The sequence below is a fragment of the Cyrtonyx montezumae genome, unplaced genomic scaffold, assembly GCF_038088225.1.
Source record: "Cyrtonyx montezumae isolate F1298 unplaced genomic scaffold, pur_monq_1.0 scaffold_2, whole genome shotgun sequence".
NCBI classification, from domain to species: Eukaryota; Metazoa; Chordata; class Aves; order Galliformes; family Odontophoridae; genus Cyrtonyx; species Cyrtonyx montezumae.
In genome coordinates, this window is record NW_027071936.1 from 11630722 (window position 1) to 11657481 (window position 26760).

The 26760-nt window shown below is 39.3% G+C and overlaps 1 protein-coding gene across 4 annotated transcripts in view; it reads right to left on the reverse strand.

The window, feature by feature from the left end:
* NR3C2 (nuclear receptor subfamily 3 group C member 2) overlaps window positions 1-26760 on the reverse strand; it is a 196153-nt gene that overhangs the window by 58068 nt on the left and 111325 nt on the right. For all 4 annotated transcript variants that reach the window (XM_065736372.1, XM_065736375.1, XM_065736374.1 and 1 more), the window contains exon 3: window positions 25436-25575. In XM_065736372.1, the coding sequence (XP_065592444.1) occupies window positions 25436-25575 (140 nt within the window). The remainder of the gene's footprint in view (window positions 1-25435; window positions 25576-26760) is intronic.

Consider the following 26760-nt stretch of genomic DNA (forward strand, 5'->3'; position numbering starts at 1 on the left):
ACTGCTCATTAACCAGCCCACCCTGACCATCGTAAACCAATAAGATTGGGTCGTCATGCTTTATGAGTAGCATGCAATCAGCTTACAAATCAGATGAGCTGCAGAACTTAGACATGAATACTACCTCTTCATTTTACAGAGCAAACACTCAGTGTTTGTGTTTTAGATAACCAATCTGAGGGTTTGAAAAACGTGGCAGCCCCACTTCCATGTCCATCTCTTCTATATCCCTCTGCAGCCCCACTCACCTGGCCCTACCAGTCCCAGACCATGGGATTTCCAGCTACATGTAAAGGTCCCATCTGTCAAGTGCACAACACTCCATTCACCCAGTACAGTAATTATTATAGAGAGTGTCTATTGCATAGGCATATTCTATATCTTTCTCTGAAGCAAGAATTTTATAGGCTTCCCTCCATTAATTTAAAGACTTAATTACAATTTGTTTTGATCTTTGGAAAAATATCCTCCACACTTAGGGTATTTCCAGATTGTTTCTCATCCTTGATCACCTCCCGCTAGTTCCAGATCCCAAGGCATCTTCTGATTTCTTTAGTCTTTCACATGGATTAATTCATCTACAATTTTTGTTATGCTTTTGTAACTCTATCTACTTCCTCCTACCACTCTTTCTTTCCTTCAATACAATTTATTTTTAACCTGTCCTTCTTCCTTCTGCTTTCATCTACAGGGCTCTATCCCTTTCCTGTTCTACATCTTTTTCTTTCCTATTTTTCATTTCCTTGCAAATGTATAATTTCCTCCATTTAGCCAGTAACTGGTTATCTCACTGGGCATTTCTGTCCAAGGTTACAGATGACTTTGTACATCCAAACAAAGCACTGTAACACCAGCTGGGATGTGGATAAAAGCACAGTCTCAACAGTGTTGTTCTCTGCAGGGTCTACAGAGCCCAGCTAGGGCTCTTAACAGCACAGGCGCACCACCTGTGTGATGCTCTGATACCAAGGACAGCCTAGGAACTATTTTCCACAAGCTTTAAACCTTGTGTTTAACTGTTGTTTCTCATTAACGTGTCATACATGCTACCAACTGAAAAACATGCTAATAATTCTTCCCAGGTATCCCACAGAGAGAGAGCTGCAGGTTGTTCTGAGACGGGGATTGCATTATGAGCAAAAACTCTGTGCATGAACTACCACATTTTCTCCCAAAAGCTGAAGTTTGAAGGCAGAGATGAAGTACCAATGCCTTCACCAGTGATGACTGTGCATTTAAAGCCAATTCCCTTTCTTTCTGGAAGCAGATCAGAGAGTGCTTGTCCCCTCTAGCTCTTTTACAGCATCACAATTGCCTGTCATTAATAACTACATACAAACATCTACTTTAAATCTCTTTGCCCAATAATAGCCACCAGTGAATAGATAATACAACAACTTAGGAAACACGATATGTAAAAGTTTTCAATTGCCATGGGACTGTTCTCTCTGTGTACATCAAAGAGCACAGATTGCAGTAATCTACCCACATCAGTGTGATCACTGCCTGCTGCTGGAAACCTGCTTTCAACCCTGGGCTGAGACCAGGTAAACAAAAACAATTGGTACAGTCTGGTGATCCTGGCAAAGGAGATGAGATGTTATAAAAATCGGTCTCACTCACTATTTTAAGCAGAGTGAAAGGGCACCGACGAGAGGGATCAAGGAGAGAGGAAATTTGGCAAGGGAGAATGGGATATAGACTAAAAGAGGCCACTGTGCTCTGCAGGAGAAACCATCCAGCAGGGATGAAACCAATTAAGAACAGAGAGACAAGGAAGCAAGAAAATGTACGTAACTATCTAATATTTGAGGCACGTGCCTTTTCTTCCATCATGCTTAAAACATGCTGCACAATTCTGAAAAGCTTCTCCAAGACTGTGCCTGGAGGATCCCGGAGTCCTATTACCCAGGGCACTGAACTGAAGATACACCCCAGGCTGGAACCTGGAGAAAACCTGAGCTGAAACCATCCCCAGGGTTAGAGATGCAGTGTCCCACTTCCAACTCCACAGCAGAAGCAGAGTTTGCACGAAGCAAACAGTTGGCCAGGGAGGGTGGCTGGGCCTCCTGAAGCAGCTAACAAAGCTCTCGGTTTCGTATGCTGGAAGTTTAAATCTAACCTTGACTTTGTGATAGTCCTCACGTAGTCAAAGAAATATTAAATCATACTAAATTGCATAGAAATGGAAGAGGAGAAAATACATTTCATGGGACAAGGATCTGATTTTCAAAGCAAAGCATTTCAGATTCAGTGAAATCACACTGAATTGGAAATATGGTTAGGATAAAAACCACAGAAAAACATCTACAAACACCTAAATAATCTGTTAGCGAGCTAAGTAATTCTTTTTCCTGTTTTGAAGCCAGTTCTCTGTTCAATTGTTTTTGATTTTAGCTTACTCCAAATACAGTAAGACAGTCAGAGCTCTGAATGCTATTCTTTCTGACAAACTCAGATATCTAATGTTTTACAGCATTTTCTTCTGCAGCAAGTTCCAAATTTTTTCATTTTGGTCTAAATTTTAAATGCAGACTAATTTTGAAGTCTATATTCTGTTATCTGCAGAGCAGTATGCATGATAGATTTACAAGAGATCATGTTGCATGCATGATGCCTACTTCTGCTTTCCCATGCTAAAAATCTGATAAGGCATTCTTGACATAGTACAAAATGTAGAGCACTTTACTGGAAAGGTACAAGAGATGTTCTAGAAGGACTGCAAATGCTTCTTGCATTTTGTTGATTTGAAAATATTCATGATTTAAGCATATACATGGCAAAAACCTGTTAGACAAATGGAAAGAGTCCACTTCAGACTACTTAGCCTGCCCTGCCATCCTGCCGATAAATTCAAGCATGTATCCAACTGGGGTCATAGTTATCATTGGAAAGGGGCAAACTGTATTCTTGCAGGACAGAAAGGGAAGTCAAGGTACACAGTGTTAATGCTGGGTTTGTCTGTTCCATTTTGTCATTTGCAGTGCTAGGCAGACACACGCAACGAGATTCATGGTACTTTTATAAGGCACAGAAAAACAGGTATCTTATTTCACACAGTAGAACTTCTGCCCGACTCTTGATGTCAGTGAAAATACTGTTAATTTTTACTCATTTCTTTAATAACTACTCTTTGTGGGTTGTTTTTTTGGTTTTTTTTGGCAAATAATTGGAACTTCAAGTCTGTATGTTTTTGCATTCAGCTTGTTCAACAGATTATAAATTTTATTCTGTGTGAATGACACGTTATCTTCAAAGCATATTTTTCTCTTCCATTTTTCATTTTTCTCTTACACAGTTTACTACAGCTCAGATTGAAAATATGCTAAATCCATAAAACTGAATATTATTAGGAATAATGGCACCAATTTAAAAATATGGTCTGTGCGTATGTTGACATAATTTCCTCTGGAATTCTGGTCACTAGTAAGTTTTCTTTAGAAGGGTGTGAACAATGCAATTACAGAAGAAGCTTTTAGCAGGATCTCGAGATACTAAACGAAGAAATGTTGACCAAAGTAATATGAGGTGCTCACTGAAGTGAACTTAGTCCATTTTACCCCTCTGAAATACGTGTATCTGCTTAGGTTCTTCACTGATCTACGCATGTATTTATCATAACCAAAAACCTCAGTTCAGTGCTCTTCCAGGTTAAGTCTTAAGAAATCAGCATGAGGGAATATCAAGAGAACTCTTGACTTTAATGAGATTCCCCAGCACAATGACTGTTAAAATGCTGTAATAACCTAAAATAAGTTAAATGAAGAGGGAGAAAAGTTATTAGGCTGATCAAAATACCTGTTCTAATCTTTACAGATGCGACTGGGTCTCTGCAAGCCCCTCCTGAAACCAGTGCAGGATTTCCATGCTGCTGTACCAAAAGCCACGAGTCCAAGGCCTCTCTCCCCTGAATTTAGGTCATGCTTGCCGGGCAGCCTTGTCTACAGTCATCATTCACAAGTCCTGAAAAGCAGCTTCTGAATGGAGCATGGCAATCCTCCCATGCCCCTGGAAACTGCTGCTTCACCCTCTGCGTATTCATCCCAACCCAAGAGGCTGAGGAAGAATAATTCATCAGCAAACACACAGACAAAGCTTTGCTTTTCAATTATCCCGAACTTTAGCACAGCTGCCTTCATCTTGCTGCTGATGTTCTCAGTCACATTCAGCCAGGAATGCTGGATCTGAGCCCCCCCAGCCAGGGCAACTAGAGACTTTTGACACAGGACTCATCCCAGGACTTGAACGACTAACACCACCGACAACTCGCACAATCACAGAATTGTAGGGGTTGGAAAGGATCTCTAGAGATCAGCAAGTCCATCCCCCCTGCCAAAAGCAGGCTCCCTAAACCAGGTTACACAGGTAGGCATCCAGAACTCAATTCTCATGCGGTGTCATTTTCCATGTCTGTGAAGTCAGCACGGAGTGCTAATGAAAAAGAAAAAAGTCATCTATTAAAGCATACCAAATACTTAAGACAAACAACCTGCATGCCTTCTGGCATGGGACTTGAAAGGGATTGTGCCCTTCATGTGCTATAAAAAAATGGATATTCAAGTAAAAAACAAGTATGGCATGTCAGCCCAAAAGACAGTGGCCACTAGAAACTCAGCTGACAAAACAGACCTAGAACAACCGGAAAAAGTCATCCCAGGGCATAATTACAGCATCACCAAGGCACAACCTGAATTATTTCGTTCTACTTCCAAAGATCATTCTGCCTAATTGACATAATTGCTGTTGCAAAATTTGTTTGGCTTAGTAAAAACTGTAGACCAATTACGATTTAATTTATATCCAAGAATTCACCTCTGAATTATGGTAACTGCTCCTTCATGGTATATTTCATCCCTTGCATTGCTATTTAAGTAAAATAAAAATAAAATAAACTCCTCAGTATATTCACACTTAACCTCACACAGAACATGCCTGAACACAGACTTCTACAGTTCTAATTCAATTTCCATAATTAAAATTCTGAGAGTGCTAAGCAGATTGAATTAATTTTAGTTTCTTGCAAGCAGCTATTTAATAAAAACTCACGTGAACCAAAATGTTGTTGCTTAGAAGAAGAGTATGAATGGCACGAAAATCCTTTGGGTTAACCTTCATGAAATACAGCAATTTTCTTATGACAATGAGATAAAGGTCTGATTTCGCCAAAATCAAATCTCTTTTAAGCAATAACCATATTATCAAGCCCATAAGTGAGGTCAGCAGAGCCAATGGATGATTTAGGGTGGTGGTCATTTAGTACAAAGCCTTTGTGCAGGCTTATCTGTTTCACTTGGCTGACAATGTATTTTTATATGCACTAAATGGTAGGTTTCACTACTGGCATCAAAAGCAGCTGTTGAATCTTTGAAGAATGATAATAACGGAAGGCAAAACTCCTTCTAGGGCATGCATTAAAAATAAAGGTGATAAAATTAGATTATTTTTTTTAAATGGGAGTTTCGAAAAGGTCGCTATCATAAAAAATCTGATCTACGTTCCACTTGTGCGAGATTTCAGTGTAAAATAGTCCATCCCAAATCTAATTACAAGAGCATGATCCAGTCCTCTACTTTTTGTAACACACCCTGAATTTCCTAGCTCCGTTTTGCCATCTTCGGAAGTAACTTCGAAGCTGACAGGAAGCAGCGCAGGCAGACTCTCTGAGAAGGTACGCTCGCGTCTGAAAGCGCACGAAGATGAAGATGAAAATGAAAAGCAGATGCAGTTTATGTACTAATAGGCTTTTCCACCTTGATAAGTGGATTATAATGAAGTGTGGCACCATGTTTTATACAATGTATTAATCCAGTCCCGCTTATTTTCACTCCAAAGCAGCATAACGATTTCCAAAGTTGGAGCACAGCCAAAACTCACATGCAGAAATAATTAAGGAATTATGTTGAGAGATCGGACACTGTTGGGTTTTGGGGTTTTCCAAGAGGAAAACTGACTTCTGGTTACCAGAAGACCTAAGTTAAAGCAGTTCTAATAAAAGACCAAGTACAGAAGTGAACTCGTTTTTTTGAAACAGAATAGATGCTAAAAAAAGCTAACTTGAGGTTGACTTAATCCTGCCATGACTACCCTCCTAAGTCCGGAGCAGTTGATATAGAAGACCTCTCTACACCAGAGCAAATGTTATCAGGGAAAACTCATTCTTCTAGACATCCATGCCTTGGTCTTGATCTTAACTCATAAGGTACACAACCCAGCAAACACAGTAAGAGAACAACACTTGTAATATCTTAGAAGCACGGGAAGCATGAGCTCAAGGAAGACACAGGAAAGTGTATGCTCCTGGAAAGTGGAGCATGTTGGCAGTATTTAGGAGTGCACACAACTACTGATGCCTCCAGTGTGGTTCTCCAGCCACTGGAAGAGGTGCACCATCTGTCCCATGGCTTTCTTAGACTGCTTGAAGGTCCATGCAGAGCTGAAATTTTCCCAAGAATACAAAGCCTTTTGTAACTGTACAAAACAAGCTTAAGGCTCTGCAGGACAGGATTGACAGGGTTTAATCTCTGATTTGCCCAAGAGTAATTGTCTGCACAAAGCAAAAGGGGAGATCGGGCCACAAGTGTAAATAAATCTGCTATTTCTCTGCTGAAAAAATAGCACTCGTTGGCAGTTCCCTCTGGGTACAGCATCCTCTTTCTGCTCTTAGGAGCACTGGCACCCCTGTTACTTCCAAGGTAGTAGTCCCTGAAGCTGTCGAGCCAGCCAACAGATCAGGAATGCTTATTTTAGAGGGCGATATAAACAGATATGGAAATACTGTTGGTGATACACTCATGAAAAAAATGTATTTTATTTATTCACCAATGAACAGTGCCTCGTTCATTTCATCCCTTACATTTCTCATCCACTAAACTCTAATTCCTCACCTTGAAAAAAAAAAGTTTAAATATTAAGTGAGGAATCAGAAATCCAGTTAATTGTTATTACTTGGCAAGATTTACTTGATGAGAAGACTCTATACCAGCTCTGCCATTAAAAATTTCTATAGCCAGTTCCTCCAGTGAATAAGACACCACCAAATGCTAATAGTTTAACACACTGAGAAGACATTCTGTGGAGTATCAGAGGGACTACTGCTTATTTGGATCTCTTCATTGGAAGTAGGATGAAAGAAGGAGGAATTACAAACACACAGATAGAGAAATAATACAAAAGGATATAGAGAAAGTAGAAGCAAAGGCAGGAAACAAGTAATAAAATTGCAGTTAGAAAAATGCTACTGCATGCACCAAGGGAATAATTCAAAATAAACAGCGAACAATAAAGCAAAATTTGGAAAGGAGTAATGTCAAGAGACATCTAGATAACAGGACAATTTAGACGTAAGGAGTAACACTGCAGAGGAGAACAAAACACCAGTAACATCTCTGGTTCCTTCTGTAGGAGCATTACACAACAGGGTAGGCTGGCACAGCAGAGCTGTCTTTATGTATTTCTTGAACAGCCACACCTGGAATATTGTATGCAGTTCAGGCACTTCATTACTGGAAGATATAAACAAACTGGAGGAAGTCCAGAGAAGTGGAACAGAAATGATTATAAGCTGAACAGAGTGATTTACCAAGAAAATTTAAAGTAGTCCGTTACCTGTCTGTAACTTTTCTGATAATTAAAGACTGGAAATGATAACAACTCTTCAGTCGTGTGTCTTAGACACTATGCTTTGGGCACTCCAGCATGTGCCTAGTTTTAAGAATAAAGAGTACATGAAGATTTTTGACCTGATGTAGAGAGTGAGATAAAGCAAAGGAAAAAAATAAAAATAAAAATAAAAGAGGTTACATACCATTTAAATCCTCCCAAGAATGAATTATGCCTAGCAAATACCATAAGAAAAGGAGGTTGCATTATTCGTGATTTTATGTTTTATTGCTGCAACTGGAAAGATTTATTCACACGTACAAAGTTTATTTTTTTGTTAGACAACAGGACTTTGCAGTTATGCACATATGTTTTAGCAGCCTTTGTCCCAAATGCATGACATCAAGCGGCCTCATCAAGGATGAGAGCAAAGGACCTACCAAGTAAGCAAATCCTTTTTTTCCCAGACCACCTAAATGAGTTGGAACAGTTCTGAAAAACGAAGAATGATATCCTGGTAGGAAAGAAACTGGATTTTCCTAGCTCTTCACACACTGACATTGCTGGGAAGTGATTTTTAGAAAGGCAACGTTTTATGTAACTGCAGAGCTGTCAGCGGGGCTCTACTGAAAGACACTTTAAAAGTCATGTAGACACTGTCAGAGGCTGATGGAGGAAACGGGTGATTACCATCCACACAGGTTTTGCATGCAATCTCAACAAAAACACCCCAAGCCCCAGCTACAGGAAGCCTGAAAACAAGCTCTGCTTGGATGCAGCTTGCGATCTAATCCCCAGACAACATGCTAGGCCAACAGGCTCAGCCTCCCACAAGTGGGATCTCAAGGGTAACCATGTGCCCTCCCAAACCCCGTCCTCTTCACACTGATCGCGCTTAACATCATTTCTTGTTAGCGTTCCAAATAATAAAATTTTAGGGTTTCAATCTGGAAAAATGCCCTGGACAGATTTTAGTTCATAACTGGAAGAAGAGGTATGGAAGAGGGAGACCTGGAACAACAGAGAAGTCTACAATGTTTACTGAGAAGCCCACGTTTATTACTAAAATTGTTAGGTGTGCAAATCTGAACGGAACGCTATCCCAGGCTTTTGTTTACTCAAGCTTTGTTACAATTTCTGCAATATTTTTATAATTCAACATTTACCTGGAACCTACATTTAGATTTATGAGAATGAGATAAGAACTGGCACAAAGTCAACAGCTCTCAGTGCCTTGGATTTTATACTACTATTTTTTATGGACTTTCTGCAGCACAGTTTTAAAGGTTTGGCAGAAGGTAAAATGACTGCATGGTTGAACATTGCTTTCACTACTTGTAAGGTGGTATCTATAAGCCTGAGAGCCCTACTCCAGGGACTTTTTTTTTTCCTTTGCTTTGTATGGTATATGTCAAAATGCATCTCCAAATTGGATGAAATCTGTCAAAAAACAGATTATCATCAGTGGGTCTTGTAGGACTACATATAGTTAAGGTTGCCTGACACTTCTCATTACAAGACCTCATTTTCTATTGCTTATAACTTTACCACACAGTAACAGTTCAGGCTGAAATTTTCAATGCTGGATGTCTGCCTCAGGCTGAATTTTATTTTGTGAGTGTAAGAAAATATCAGCTAGAAGTACTAAGCTTAGTGCAAACTAAGTTCATGAATAAGGGTAGGGAGAAACATGTTGGTTTTTCCCGGTGTTACATTTTTCAAAGGCATATTTGAGAAGCTCAAGAGCCTTCACACTTGGAGACAGGCCCTTTGAAGCATCACTGCTCTGATACCACAGATGTGCCTTTTGCCATCTCATACATTATCACTTAAAATTAAAATGGATCACAGTATAAAGCACTGAAAAGTTGCAGTCTGTACGTGATATGATTCTCAAAGGTTCTGGTGAAGACCGTCTGCCAACCTCCTAAGTTTCCTTCTGCAAAGAGCACAGAACAGGGCAGAAGGTCTGAGCAGAGCTCGTGCTCCAGCTCTCTCCACCAGGCAATGCCTTGGCATGGGGACTCCGCACAGAAAATCTCCACCACGCTCTCAATACATAGCAAAGAAAGCTCAGAGGGAAGGGGAACAAGGCACAATTGCAAGGGAAAAGAGAGTCACCAAGAGCTTGCCAAGTAGCGAGGAGGAATTCGGGGAGTTAGTAGACTTAGACAGGCTCCCCAAAAACTGATGCCAGCAAAGGGATGAAGGAGGTGGAGGAAGTGGGACAATGGAAAATGGCCAGGAGAGTCTGACAGCAGATGACTGAAAGACAAGTTTAAAGGGAGGAAAAAATGGGTACAGAGGCATGTGCTGACCAGAAGCCAAAGGGACAGGGAACACAGATGGTTGATAACCACACAAAGAGAAGCAGGGAGAAGAAAATTAGGGGCAGAAAGTCAAGAGCATCTCTCCCTCCACACTGTTAAAGTGGAACCCTGAAATTTTAAGATGGCACTGCCATCTCTATAAAGCCAAAACAGAACAAGGTCAAACATACCAAAAGTCTCTATTAATGCGTTAAGCCAGCTCTGCCCATGAGTTGTCACAGCCCCTGAGCCCTCATCCACGGAGGCTGTCTTGGTAGATGAGCACGAAGCGAGCCCAGTGCCACCTCTGCTGTTCTCTGTGGGTGAGGGGAAAATGGCTGGTGGCAGCCACAGAGACTGCTGGAAGCAATAAATACTCTCCAAACACGCTGTTCGGCCCTCATGTTGCTATCAGCAGATGGCTCTGCCTCCTGACAGTAACACGTCAAGTACCACACCAACAGAGGGACACTGAACATGCATCATTTCACCTCTCCCTCTCTGACGAGTGTGCTCCGGGAAGGGACAGTAGAAGACACTGCAGCAGTGACACGTTCCCTAACAACCAGCAGCTCTTATTCAGGAGTAAATTTACTTACATCAGGAAATGACAGCAGTGAATTTTCATTTAAATTCTCTGCCTCCCTAAAGCTCTGCTGTAGGAAGAAAGGAGGCTTCCAGTGTCAAGCAACCCATCTCTCAACTCTCCTCAGCCTCTCCCCATCAGTCTCACATTTCCTGTTGAGGGGCAATGGGAGGCACACTCAACAGCTGTTGGGGAATCTGGTCAGTGCTGCCTGGCCTGCTTTTGCAAGGGCCATCTTCTGCATACCTTGGCCTGGATGCCCAGTGGCCAGCCAGGACACCACGGTGGCTGCTAGTGTGATTTTTTCACGTGGAGCTCCCAATGCTCAGAAAAGACAGGAACTCCTGAATCGTTACAGAAATGTTTTGTCTGGGGGTGCTCCAGTAAGGCAGCCACACATCACAGCTCCCTTATGTCTGTAACTACATGCTCCTAAAACAGACTGTGCTAAACCCAACAATGCCCTCCCACACACACAATTACATTGACTTAATTAGCTAACTGGCTCAGTGGTTTTGGTTGTTTCAACTGGGTACACCTGTGACACAGACTGATCTACACAGATGAATGTTAAGATAAGCATTCATGTTCTGTGGTAGAAAGGAGAAACACTGCTGCTCAAGAACTGGGGGCAGACAGACGTGTTTGTGAGCCAAGGGTGGGTTTCAGATAAGCTCCAGGAAAGGCTCTCTTTGCTTGACCTGGAGTTGCTGACCTCTGCCTCTCCTTGTTAGAAGGAAGTGGTCAGTTTACCCCTATAATTGAGCCATAAAGCGTGACAGAGTGCTGGGATTAATGCACTGCTAACAAATACAGTCAGGCATGAGGAGAACACCACAGCAGTGGGCTTCTGGCACTTGTAAATGGCCATTAGTTTTAGTTGTGCAAAATGAAATTAACTCAGCTAATCAAGCACTGAGAAGCTACAGTTCTGTTGAGGGCCAAGGGTTCCCAGCAAACAGAAGGTATAGTATTGCTTATGCACCATGAAAGAAAAAGAAAAGGAAAAAAAAAATCAATCTGAGCAAACAGTGAATAAACACAGTATCTGCAGTGCATATATTAAGAGAGAAAAAGTTCACATCCTACGAAGAAAGAAAGGGAAGCAACAGATTGACTTCAGTCATCACCAAGTTTATGAGCAATCTACTAAAACATGTCACAAAATAACTGTTGCACTGCTGCAGATGACTCTGACCCCTAAATTCTTTTTGACTGCCCTCGTTTGGAGACAGGTTTGCTATTTTTACCCCTTTGCAGATCCAGCCACATGGCTCCCTATGTCCCTTGGACTGAATTTTGGCAGTGCCCGGCTTATCACACATATTCCTCACATTCTCAGATGGGTTTGCTATTTGTAAACCTTTCTCCTAACTAGACCATTCAAGCCAGAAAGCTGAGGAAACGTGCAGAGAAAATGGTAAAAAGCATAGGACAAAAACACAAGCAAAACACACACAATGCCAGCACCTTCTGCGATGGGTTTGAACGCCAGGAGCTTTTCTAAACAAGAATTCTCCTCTCATTTTAAAGCTAATCTTCCTTTACCGGCCTTATCAAATCTCACTTTAAGACGTCACTTCCATCTCCAAGTGAAACATGGGAGATGGGAGAAACATTTTCCTGCAGTCTGTTCTGCGGCCACTTTCTAGATTACAGAGGCCAATTTCCTTTCTCTGGCTTTAGGTGACATCTTAATTTGTCCCACATCCGGGTGGAAATAGCTTAATATTAAGTACACCCCTCACTTCTTCGGTTGACAAAGCTTCATTTTAAGAGACACCTCCCTGAAATTCACATACATACTCAATTTAGATTATAGACTTAAGACCTCATCCTGCATTGTGAAGCAATACTTCAGTTCTGTCTTTACCTGCTGAATCTAAGCAGGCACTTTTCCTTGTAGAAACACACACAGCATTTCCTTTCTTGGTGGATTACTGTTTTTGCATGATGAGAATCTTACTGAAGGCTTCACTTATTGAAGAATGGTGACAGTAGCAAATATTACCACCAATTCTTAGCAGAGCAGGAATTAAAAATACACTAAGTGAGAGAAGAGCAATATGAAGAGCTGAACGTCAAACACATGATGCTATCCTTGGGTTCTCTAGTTCAGCAACATTTTCTAACTCAGTGGAAAAGAAGGCACTGAAATAAGCAAGTATCTCCAAATACTGTTCAAAAACCCTGTTCTGTCTTATGACAAAACTATTTGAGCATGTACTAGTACATATGTTTTGCTTGTGCCTTTTCATACCCTTTCCATGAATGGTCTGTTATTATTAAACAGTCAAACATCTCCTTGCCATATTTCCTCTTCCGGCTGCAAAGGAATAATTAACATGCAATAATTGGCAGGCATTCTTCCTAGACTTCTTCCATGGAAGCAAATTTTCTTTCTTTTTTTTTTTTTTTTTTTCAAAATTGAAGTGCAAGAAGGAAAGATCCAGCTCAGAGTGGCCACTATCTTCTGACATCCTAATTTATATCATAAAGCTGTATGCAATACCACCGCACAAAAATATTCTCGTAATTCTATGTGCCACAGATATCTACCATATTTGACAGACTGCCTGCTGCCCTGCATTCAGCTCAGAGTACCTGCATGATGACTCTGCAGAAGTATGAGAATGTTAAATTTCATTTCTAGTTCCTAAGGCTCTATAGAACACTTGAAGATCTGGAATTCAAGTAACTGACAGTATGTACCTTGTCTACAGACAAATCAATCTGCAATCTGATGGATCGTTTCATTCAGGAATACGATGCCACCATGGCAGTGATAATGCCTTGAAAAACTGTAATAAAAAAAATATATATGCATTTTAAATAGGGTAGTATCTTCTTAAAATTTTAAAAATAGTTTCTTATGCTGATGTGCACAACGTAAGAAGCACTTATTATCATTCTGTTGTATCAGAGAAAATTAGCACCTATCACTTACATAATTTCAAGCAGTATTGTTAAGGATGGAATTTGCATGCATGATATGGTGTACAGGCTAATATAAGTCCATTTCCTAAGTCCACGTGGTAAAATGGATGAATAAATAATTGAATGCTTAGTGCCAAATATATAATTACTTGTAGGAAAAAAAAATTAGACCACAAGTCTGTGAAAATGCACATAATAATACTCATCTACAGCTAAATACCATAGACAAAAAAATGCCCTTTCTGAAAAGGAACAATATAGTTAGTTTCCTAAAATGTTTATAGAAAACTTTCATAAAAGCCTGAGTTTTGAAAGGACAGGACTGTTGCAATTCTTCCCGATAGTCATTAGCTTTCAATTACAACTGCTGTCCCAGATCGTTGAAGAAAAAGCTTAGCTGAGCACTTAGCAGAGCACACAAAAGGTTTGTAAACCTTCAAACTGCTGTTTAAATTGTTCCAGTTAGAAGAAGTCCCAGCTCTGCTCCTCTGATCTGTTCCCCCACACCGTATCATACAGTAACATTATCATTTTTAATATCATCCATCGCCCTGCTTTGTAATATGCAGCACTGCTCTGACGTTGCAAGAGCTGTTTGCCATATGTCTACTTCCAGCACAGCTTTCCATCCCAATACACGAGTTGCATTATTTATCTGCTACACGTAAAGAAATAGGTGAGTGGGTTTTGCAACACTGAAATACAAAAAAAATCAAATCCACTTCTTTTCTGTACTAAAAATGCAAAATAAATCAATTTCAAGATGAAGTAAACTGAATAGCTAGATATAAATGAGAAATCTGCACTCTAGTTCTTGTGCCTGGTAATAGAATGACTGCAAATGATTGGAAATGAGTGGATATGGATTTCAGGAAGAATCACAAAGAACTGCAGGCAAATGAAACAATGTAGAAATGTCATTCAAGCACATTAATGCTGATATATATATATATATATAATTTTTTTTTTCAGGAGAAGGCATGAAAGATTATAAGAATCCACAATATTCAGTTTCTCAAAACAATCATAAATTCACAAACAACTACTTTTGTGGCAAGAACAGTACCAAATGTTTCAAAGAATCCTAATTTTTCTTCTAACCCGATGTTATACTATTCTGCATTGTGGACATCAGGCTATATTCTAATCCAATTCATCTGCCTTCATATTGCAGAGGTTATTTCCATTTTGGTATTTTTTCTCCCCCTCTGACTTTAAAATCATTCTACTTGTAAAATAAATTTCTGAAATGTAATCTTCCCACGTTTATTTTCTAAGGCGTTTATTTAGTACTGAATTTCTTTAGATATTCTTCTGCAGGCAAGACTTATTGAACAGCTTCAATAAACACAAAACCCTACCGCCTAAACCGGTAATTTCATTACATCCTTCTGCTCTTATTACTCATCAGCTGGTATACCACTGAAGAAAGTCTGTATATGGACCGTTGTTTTTCATCAGAAACAGAGAAGACAAACAGAGAAACAGGAGACACCTGAGTGTCAGAGTTGGAACATCATTCGATCAATGAAGAACTGATCCTTCTTGCACATGACCACCGTGTAAGAACCTCAAAACTGAAGGGGTAAGAAATCCCAGACTTCTGAACACTGCAAAACCTTAATTTCAATTGACAGAACGGATTAATAGAAGCCTCTAATTATACCTTGTGTCTACATCATTAAGTCTCTCTGCCTTACTAGACCTCCAGCTTATCCTGTGGACAGTATGAATGACAATTTAGGATGACTGTAAACGGAACCACAAAGTTAAAAGGCCTGCTGCCCTTCGAATACATGCTCATTTGCTACCAGGAGGAAAATAAAGTCCATAAAGGATCACAAGAGAGAGATGAGAGAAAGTCAATACTTCAGCCAGTTGAATGGTGCCCTGGAGAACTGGATTGCATCTCCTTCTTTGCCATAGATTTTATAATAATAAGCAAGAAAACCATTAATTATATCAACCTTGTTTCCTGAATATCCAACTTGAGTTCCAGAGTCTGATTTGCAATAGTTTAAGCAATCATAGCTGCAAGTAAAATCAATAGGAATTGCACTTTGGACATATTAAGTGCTATAAAATGCCAAGTACCTCTGCCCCCTGTGGTCCTACATATCATAAATCAGGAACACCAGATCAGCTGGTATGTCTGGGCTTAATCTGTATCTCAACTCTCTGACTGTAAAACAGGAGTAATAACCACACATCTTAACTGGCACTGCAAGGACAAGTTAAACAATGTTTGTGAAGCATTTGGATATGGAAGCACTTTCTATGGTGATGAGCACCACAGAAAAGCTCTGTAAGAAATGAGTAATTAAGTCTTCTCAGCAAGGGATGAATACCAATCAGCAGCGAAGGCACAAGACTATACATTGAGAAATGAGAAGAATACAAAATATTGAAAAGCTGCTCATTAATTGAATGCTATCCAGTCTGTTCAATAAGCAAGGCACAGGTCTCATTGAAAATGCTGTATGTGATCATGTCATTAAAGCTGAGTTAGAAAGCATTACATATGGTGCAGATGAACAAAGACCACACATGCTACCAGCTCTCATTATTCTCTCAGTTGCAATTTTGCAACCTTGGTGATGGCTTTTTTTCCCCCCGACACGTTTTTTAAAAGCATATTAAAAAAGAATAAGTAGTTCAAAATTCAGAAATCCACCATTAGACCTCATAGAGAAACCCACACAGAGCACATGGAAGGGGTGGTAGAGGACAGAGCAACCTCCTGCAGCTCTGGCATGCCTAACCCTGACACAGGAGGAGAAAGAGACTGCCCTGAGCTCCCAGCCTCATCCACTCAGCAACTAAAGAACAACAAAGGCAGGGGAACTCCTGGCAAATCCTTTACGAAATACGTGCAGTAACCCAGATCATGTGTGACGTTTATTAACACACACATTACAACTGAAAGAGAACACATATGAGCTACTAGTCCAGAATATCAAAGTTCTACTTATTTTCCTTTTTTGTAACATGGACTTTAGGCTTTAACTACATCTACTCTGCAGATGCAAGCACACGTGCAGGTGATGCACAAAGTAGGTTGCACACCAGCCACTTTAAGGTTGCACAAAGCTCTGCAACTCTGGAGCAAATTAAATGCTTCCCATCACAGAGCAGGCAGCTCTTGGCATCCCTCCTCAAGAAGACTAAACACAAGGTTGCTCATTTATGCTTGTTACCCTAGCAAGAACAAGGTGCGTGCAAAAGCCTCACATCATGATCCCACCTGAAACAGGTGGAAGCGATCCATCTGCCCCACAGATGCTGGGTTTGGCAACTCAGTCATGAAAGACAGGACCAAACAATTGCACAGGTTAACGCCAGCCAATAATTCTGTCTTACAGAATTTTGTCTCTAACAATAAACAGCTATGCACTTCAAAGATGACCACGAGCCATTACAGTTTCTAAAAATCTGACAAAACTGCCTCAAACTAAGTCCACACTTCAAACTTAGCAGAGGCACTCCTGATCTTCAACAGACTAAAACTGTGCTGTAAAAAAAAAAAAAAAAAAAAGGCTGAAATGCTGGCTTCTTTTAAGACAGTGGGAGTCTTGCCATTACCTTTTCCCACTCTATTTATATCCAAGATGCTAGCAGATGCCTTGTTCCCTCTGTCTATATCAGACAGATCTGTATGTACATTTTATTTCACTTTTTGTCTGGAAATTGTTTCCTCACCCTCTTACTCAGAATGCGATCAGGAGACACAAGGAGATATTTTCCCTCACTATACACCTTTACATATTTATTTTGTGCTTTTGTTTAGGATTTCTTTTAGCCACAACACTGCCACATTCCTTACTTCTAGGAATGTTTTGCTGAAGGTACCCCTTGCAGAACTATCCCCCCTTTTGACTCTTAACTACTTAACTTGATCCTGGTAGATTTTCTTCAGGCTCTAAGAAAATTTCTGAACCTCAAAGGTTGCAGAAGAGAAGTGTTACTTGCTACTGAAAGTGCAAATTATAACACTGCTGAAAACGGCCCGACAGGGCAGACAGATAACAGAATTTTATAAAGGGGTATCCCTTAAGAAGCAGGACTACAGCTGTTAAGGAGCTAAAGCATCTGATGTATGATATTTTATATGTTTTATGGCGTTTGATATAAAAAATCTTATATGCTTATTTACATCCTTCTGCAAATTCCAATTTGAACAATTTGTTATCCATTCACAGTCATATCATACTTGAGGTTGCAAGAACCAGCAGTATGTCAAAGTTAGACCAACCATTGTTCAATGACAGAAGATTTCCCAAGAGTCAGATTCTCACTTGAAGGAACTGTGAGCCAACATCACCAAGCATGACTCCATCCAATGAGATCCACAGGTACCTGCAGCAGCCAGTATGGATAGCACCACTGTTTCAAAAGGACTTCATTCTTGTGAGTTTGTTTGTAGACGCAAGCTGATAAATGTCATGTCAGAAGACAGATGTTCATCTGCTGGTACAACTAGAAACCAACTCTATCATTCAAGATCTGAGCACCCTACACCAGTTGCTCAAAACTGCAGTTCTGTATCCAAGTTAGAATGTGGGTATCCGTTATCATTACAAGTAAGATTATTATTTTATTAATTTATTAATTTTATTATTATATATTACAAGAAAATTCTAGAATATTGGTTGGCTCACCCTTTGCTTTACTATTCCCATTTTCTTAATTCCTGCATTTAGATCAACTCTTGTCACGGCTCCATCAGCTGGAGCATTAACTCTTCAACTCCCAGTACACTACACAATGCCATGATGTTGAATATCAGTAACAGAACAAAAATCACAAAACCATGACAACTCTCTAGCCCCAGCAGGACACAACAGCTACTAGAAGAGACTTGCAGGTCATTGGCTTACCTGGACTACCACAGATCATATTATACTATATGAGTTACCTCTCTTACATTCCATTTCAAAGCAGATACTTCAATCCTACCATCTTTCAGGAGAATGTCCCTACATGTCCCTCTTTTCAATGGCTTGCAGCCTTCTTGAAATACCAAACCAGATAATGTCAATTTTACTCATTTGCTGTTTCAGTACAGATCTTAGTTCAAAATAAATTCTTCTCCCTCTGAGTTGACTATTCCTCCACTGTGAAATATTTATAGACAGCAATCATGTCCCAACTCAGACTCTTTTTGGGTAAGCTAAAAAAAGCCAGAAGCATTTAGTCACCTGACATAAGATAAATTTTTATTCCCCAGATTATTTCAGAGGCTCTCATAATGTATTTTATCTGACTCTGAAGCAAACTGTCTAATGTGCTCCAGACCAAAAGAGCACACAACGCTTCATCACTTGCACCATGATGGTATATTACAAAATACAGATTTTGAACAAATGTGCTATACAAATGGCTCAGCCATCTTGGGACTATTATCTGAGTGACAATTTTCAAGGATAACCCATATGATACACAGTAAAAACCAATTTATTTTTAAAGAAAAGGAAGCTCAAATACTCAATAATAAGGCACTAAGCTAATGGCTGTAACATTTGATCCTTTGTTAAGTCAAAATACTTCTGGTTCTCTTGTCAGCATGCCTTCACAGGGCCATCTCAGCTCATTCTTAGGAAGACTTTGGTCTATGAGAATATCACCATGTGATACGTTGAAATGAATAAAGACATAAGTGAAAATTTACTGTAACTCAGCTCCTCGTTACATGGTAAGAATGCCAAAATTCCCTCTCTCCTATGAAGAAACAGAAAGTAAGTGAAAGACTTCCTGTCGTTTTGATTTCTGGTGATAGAAGGCCATTACACCTAAGATAAACCAATCTTGCCACCACAAATGTTTTCTGTTTACTGAAGATTCTGCCCGTTTGGGCTTGTTATAAGCTCCTGAATGTTGTCTTATGACAAAACAGTCTAGAAAACAGTACTCATAAAACAAAGAACGAAAGACAAATGAAAGAGCAGAGGGGTAGAAAAGGTGCACACAGATTTCTTTGCATTGTGCAAGCATTTTTCAAGGCTATACAGAAGCTGATATTCAAATTATCCTCATTTCTCCTTCTCTACAGCAAAACAGTTTTTGGAAAAGAGTTCAGGGCAGATTTTTAAGCATTCCTTGTTGTAAAATATTTGTTTTCAGAACATTTTTAAAGCCATTAACCAGCATGCAGTTCCTTGTGACACTACAACTGTAAACCTTGTTTACTGTTTTAAAACCACGATGCTGATCCCTGACTTCCAAATAGCCAATTATTATAGAACTTCCATCCTTAATTAATCTTTCCTTTTTTTTTTTTTTTTTTTTTTTTTGTCACGCTTCCTGCTGTTCCATTTTTTCCCCCTTCTGGGTCCCAATACAAAAATTTCTAGTTTTTTCCTTCCACCAACCTCCTAAACTCTGAGCTCTTAGTAGCTAAAGCCAACCAAAGGAGCAGAAAATCAGATTACATTTCACTAAGCTATACTGCCTGCCAGAGTGGAAAACAGTAAGAGTCCTTTTGGTATCTATGAAAGCAAGGAAGGCTGGTGGCAGCTTCAAACCTACAATGACAACTATTTAAATTTTGTTTTACACCTATTAACCATAGTATACCACGGAGAGTAGTAGCTGCTTGAATGAATTTGACCAGCTAACTTGCCCTCAGCAGATCACCCATCTGCTCGCTCTTCACCTAATAGTTCTGTTTGATAGGTTGTAAAACAGATTCTTGCAACAGGTCAGGAACAGAGTCAACTTCAAATCCCACTTAGAAAATTCTATGAAAACATATGGGCATCTATACTGAGTGATGTTGAATTTAGAAAGGTCACTGACCTTATGAAAGTGGATAAAAGGAAAATTGCAGGCTGTGGCAGAAAAACACTGACTTCATTACAGTGAATGAACATAAGAGTTGAGAATGAAGAACTGTATGTATAATTAATTCTAGCGACACAAACCTACAAAATTCATGAGAGCAGTGTAAAATAGTGGGGAAATGTCTTTTTATAATGTATGAAATTCAGCTTCTACAGCATAAAAATATTCCTTATATGATCAATAAGAAAGCCTTTCCTGCTCACCAGAAATATTTTATAAACCTTTAAGTTCTGCTAATTAAGTAAATTACTGAAGAGCTACATATTCTCACAGCTTGACATTTTTTCCACCTCAATTCAAATGAGAAATTTTAGGAGACATACACAGTGAATTTAGTGTCTCTTTATTTTCTACTTGGAAATGTGGAGCTTTGAGAAGTTCTTTCAAGCACAGAACATGGAAAAGCCAAAGAAAGACTACCTGTTTTTGTAAAAAACATATTACACATAACCTATCACTTTCCTTCTTGTGTGGCCCTTTGGAAACTACCTACTAGGTAAGATTAGTCTGTAGTAGGCTGCTGGAACACTGGTTGTGGCAGAAAGACTGGTCTCAGTGAAGAGCACAACACTCAGAGATACCCCAGTCAACTGCCGGGCTGCACCCTGGATCCTGCAGCCTTAGCTGTTTTGTTCCTGGACTTTCAGAGCAGCTTGGCACAAAGGGAGATGAAGACAACTTCAATTTTCTCCTTCCTTTAAATAGACAAATAATGAGCGATCAAGTGAAAAACTAGCTCTAAGGCAAACCCTCTAGACAAGAAAATCTAAAAATTACTGAGGATCATATAACTCTATTAAAAAGAAGGACAAGCTCCCCAGTAACTAATACAATATAATTTGTTAATTTTTCCATTTTAAGTAGTCAGCAAATATGCAGAGAAACTGGAAGAGGGCAGTCCTTTTTCGCTGTAGCCTTCACCACCACTTGGAGATGAAAAATGCCTTCCTTTTTTCTTACATTCAAGCCAAAGGAAGAATGAAAGATTACCTTCAGCAACTTAAGAAGCAATATAATTTTGATTTAGGACAGATTACCTCATACTTGTCTGGAACATGAACAAATGAAGACTGAAAATCGTGTGAACAGCTGTGATTTCTGACATCAAGCCTTTTACCCTCCTTAGAGAAAGCTGGTTCAGTGGAAAATTAGACGAGAAGACCAGCCAGGTGCTTTAAGTTCCCTCACATTAGAGTATATATTCAGCATATAACTCCAATAATGAATACAAATTCAAGTTAAAATAACTATGATAGCCCATAGTAACTCTGTAATTCAGAAAACCATATTATAGAGCTATCCCATATAGAAATGCATTGTAAATACCAGTGTCTCAGGTTCCACAGCAACACAATTCATCATCATTTTTACCACAGTTAAAGGGTTGTAGCATCTGTCAAGCAAATAAAATTTATTTTAATGATACAGTTGCATTTCTTCCTACCAGACTCCTGTTCATCAAGTCAGTCAGAAAAAAAACATGCCTAAGCAATATCAAAAGTTTATTCTTCCATAATCTACATCTCCCTAATGAATTCCATCCTAAATTACTTTGAAATTTTAACCAATAATGCTACATATATATATATATATATATATATATATATATGCATATTTGTCTACAGATTTTCTTATCTTAAACTGATCGAGCATCTCATGCACATCTCCCAGAATAAGACCCACTGGGAATATAACTACCAGACCTGTAACTGGAAATGTGAGCTCTAGCCTCTTTGTTGTTGTGGAGTTTCTTGTTTTAAGTTTCAAGGCAGTTGTTTTTTTTCTGCAACAATCCCTTTCTTTTATATTATTTCCAAGGAGTACAAAGCAATTGGCAACCTCAAGAGCTGTTCAGGGCATCTCAAAACACTTCAGCAATTCCAGCTAAGACCAGAAAAGCCGGATGGTTTTCCACAATCCCTTTCTCTGAAGCTTTCTCCGATTTCCATACATTTTGCCTCCCAGTTTGTTCCTCCACTTGTACACCAGTTGGTTAACCCCAATGATTTCCATCACATTATATAACTTGAATGGAACTTTTTAATCTAATCTAGCTAAAACTTTTGTTCACCCAGTAAAATCTAAGAAGCAGAAAGCCTCTTCCCCTTCAAGAAGAATAAACTGAAAGGAGAGCAGATTCATTCTAAATGTTGAAAAATCGTTCTTGATGTACAGGTGATAGAGCATTGGCACAGGCTGCTCAGAGAAGCTGCAGAGTCTCCATCCTTAGAAATCTCCAAAAGCTGCCTGGACGTGGGCCTGGGCAGCCTGCTACCGGGCCAGATGGACCCAGAGGGCCCTACCAGCCTCAGCTATTCTGTGATTCTGTGAAAAAGGCACCAGCCTTAGTTACCGTTTTTAACAATGCTTGGAAGAGGAAGTCATTTTTAGGTATGAGCAGAATTTCTTCTGTAACTTTCTACTGAAGAGTGTTTAGTGGACCAAATAATAAACACACATGCCTATGTGTACACACAGACGGATGTAAAATGCATGGAGAAGCATTCAGAAGTCTTGAGTATGATTTCAGGGAAATAATGAAAAAAAACCTGAAGGATCTCTTCTGTTACTATAATCTTTTAGAGAAGGAACAATTCATTTTTACTCAAATTAGGCATTGTATTTGTAAATCCCCCTGAAAATTTTTTCTATCTTCACAGTGGGAGCATCACTGTTTTCTCTGTAATGAAGGCGAGGATACAGACACTTCAGTAAAGGATATACCTGTAGCACAGAGCTGAGATAGGTATGCCCAAGATCTACTTTTCAGGTAGTGTTTCCACCTGAAATTATACACTGAATTACCACTGTTTTAAAAATATTCTCGCGAACATCTGATACAACACAGTAATAATCATAAATACTCCAATTGTAATAGGAACCCCTCAAGATGAGTGATTTTATTGGTTGTGCACCCAACCAGAGAATTCAGGATGACTAACTACCAACCACTTGCTTTGCTACAAAACTTACCCACACAAATTTTTATTCTCACCGATAGTTTCAGGATGTTTACAGCTGAAATATATATTGTGATTTTTTTGCTATGACTTACTCTGGCTAATACTGTACTATGTACTTCTACATAAACAAATAAAGTACAAGCCAAACTTTCAGTGTTTGCATAACATTACTGGTAGCATCAAGAGCTAACAATCATATGCATATCAAGCAAGAGTCTAGACAGTGTTCTGACACCACACATAAGAACCCGTATGTTAATGTAATCACACTAAAAATAGATCTAATGCTAATTTAAAAACCATCATCTTTAGCGTTCAGAACAACCCTGTCTTTCCTGTCTTTTGTTTTTTAAGTTCTTTTTGCTTGATTGCCAAACTTTCAGAAATTACTGCTAACGACATTTTTTTAATGTACATTTTATGCCCAATCCAGATCAATCCTCCCCTGATAATATTGGCTTTCTAGGCTTGGAAAGGTAAGCTTGCTGTTTTGTTAACTCCTAAAAGAAATCCTCCACATCTTTTCATAAATTTCTGTGAAACGGGATCTAATTACGACAGAAAAGACATCAAAAGTGAAGGTGTGGAAAATGTAGATACACAGTACCTACAAATTACAATGACTTAAGACTGGGAAAGAAGCTTTCTTGGAAGGCAGGAAAGGAGGAAGGAAGATAACAAAAGGTGCTACCAGTTCACACAGGTATGCACATATATTAAAAAAGCCACAGCCACCACAGCACAAAAAAAAAGCCCTCAGTTCAGATTTTGCCAACAATGCCAGCTCAGACAAGAATGTATGAATGCCTATCCACGATGTCATGCAGAGGTACGTGGGGGGTGGTGCTTAAGTGGTACGTAAAGGAACTGACAACTCAAAGTCAAAACAAAGGCATCATGGCCAGCTACCGAACAACAGTAAGAGAAAATTTTTTGCAGTAGTGAGGAAATCTTTTCCAGGTTACTACAACTTTGGGAAGCATCTTATAATTAAATTGATGCTTTTTTATGACAGATAGATAGATAGATTGATAGAGAGGTATTATATGAGGTATTGACTTCAACGACACACAAGCTCCCAAGGTCAGCTCGAGTGAGCTATATCTCTATAGCCACCAGTTGCAGACTAAGTGACCACAGGAGATATTCATAAAATACACTGCCTCACGCTCCTCAGGGCACAGACTGGACACCCTATTAGGAGACAATTTTCTCCCTCCTAGGTTTTTCTTAACCAAAATGAATCAGTAAGTAAATACAGCTTGTTTCACCAACGGTTCTAAGAACATCTTATCGGTAATGATTTCTTTTGCATGTCACGAATCAGGTACTAAAAACTTAATTCCCTATCACTTGAAGCAGTTGCTTACAAAATCTTTAAAGCTCAAACATACCCTAGCAACCCACGCAACTGAGATGCAACATCTTCCAAAGATCTTGCAGCAATCTGAATGATTCTAACTTCCTTCTATCAAGATATACAGGAAAGATGAGCTATATCATTAACAACATAAAATAGAGAGATGTCAGCTAAACACTCCTATGATGACAAAGCTATCAAAACACCAACCATGTGAAAGTCCTAGTCCTTAACAAAGAAGAGCACTGCAAAATCAAAGAGATGCACAATAATTAATTCATGCACTCTCACCAATCTTTCACAGCATTGTAAAGCCACTTCTTTTTTGTTAAAAACACAGAACAGATCATGCACTACCGTGCCCCAAGACTTGAAGGTAAGCAGCTGACCTAAGTGAGTTGTACTGTCATAGACAACGTCAAAATGATGAGACAACCTTATTCAATCTCCAGTACAGGAGAAGCAGCACTATGTCTACACCAACGGTATCCAGATCCAATTGAAATTACCAACAGCATCAGTTTGGAGGGTTGCAGGAGCTGAGGCCTAATTCAGCAGTAGTATAAAGTAAAGCAGTGCAATCTTTTAAAAAAAAAAGCTCAAGAAAGGAAAACATCCTGGCATATGCTACATACATTTTATCATGCATAACTGGAGATCATTCAACCAAGGTGATCTTGTTTGTTGCTTTTTTTTTCTCAACGTTAACACAGAACTTCACCAACAGAAGAAAACAGATGAAAAGTGTGTGCATATACATATTACTCCAAGGAAAAAAAAAAAGGCACAAATTTCACCTTGTCTTTTTTACTGATGTTTTTGTTTTGTTTTGTATTCTTACCTTCTACCGCTCTCTTGAAGAAAACTTTACAGCTGCCACACGTAACTACCCCATAATGACATCCAGATGCCTCATCTCCACACACCAAACACACTTTGGAAGGCCTCGAAGAACCAGATGATACACTTCTCAATGAAGAGCTAGAGAAGAACAAAGCAGAACAAAAGTTATGAATATTTCAAATCACACTGGCCACAACGCAAAGTTCAAGAATTTATAACAGGTATATTACTCAAGGCATCTAACAATTAGGAAACCACAACTCTTTCTGGCAGTGCCTCGTTCAACACGAGTTGCTTTAATTAGTAGAAGAAATATTTTATTGTATTCTTTAAAACACTCATAATATATCAATGTTAATGTCCAAAACTACCACAAGGGCAGTGGAATTCATTGGTAGCAGATGACTAAAACTGAAAATAAACAGACAAACCACTCTGGCAGTGCCCAAAAAACTATAAATTTTCTGTTTGATATTTGTTTCTTTTTTTTTTTTTCTGGGTTTTTTTTTTTTTTTTTGTCTCAAGCTGTTACAGGTAACACATACCTGCAATGAATCTGCTAGGATCATTTCATGAAACTGTACAGCAAAGTGGTAACTTCTTTTCCCTTGTTCATGGTCCTTCTTACCACTACAGCGGCCCTTGAGTCTATAAGTTGTATTTCTGTAAATGAAGAGCTTGCTTCCAAAATATCTTTGAAGCCTTTTTGCATTCTGCAAGTGTAGAATATTCCTCTATATTCCCGCAAGTGCCAGGAGAGCAGCCTTGATGGTTTAGGAAACATTCTGAAGTTTTGCAGACTGATGCATCTTGCAAACGGCCTCAAATTAAACCATGGGGCACTCAGTGTTTTTTTTATTATTATTATTTTATTTATTTTAACTGTTACTCTCTGAAGGTATCTTTAATTAATATTTCCTATTGACAGTTGTAAAAGACAGTGCTCTTCAAAAACCAACCCTCCATTTCATCATGCAGTGGAGTCTCCTCCCTCCCTTCTTCCCTGGGGAACTGGAAATGCCACTCTGATGTATAATTGGCACGTTCAGTGAAATGTATCAGATACCAGAGGAGGTGAGAGCTTTGGATCCCACCCACACCTGTAAAGGGGTGGGAAGAATCTTCCCCTTGATACCGTCTCTCTTTTCCAGGTAAACATGACCTCCTGCATGTCTTCACACCTTATCTCTCAGAATCCTGTCAAACAACTACAAAAACAACCCTGGAAAACTTTACACCGGTGCTGAAACAATCTCATAGTTCAAACAGCAAATCAGAGGCTATCTGTCAGTCAGGCACCGGACAACAAAGTTCACAGGTAGG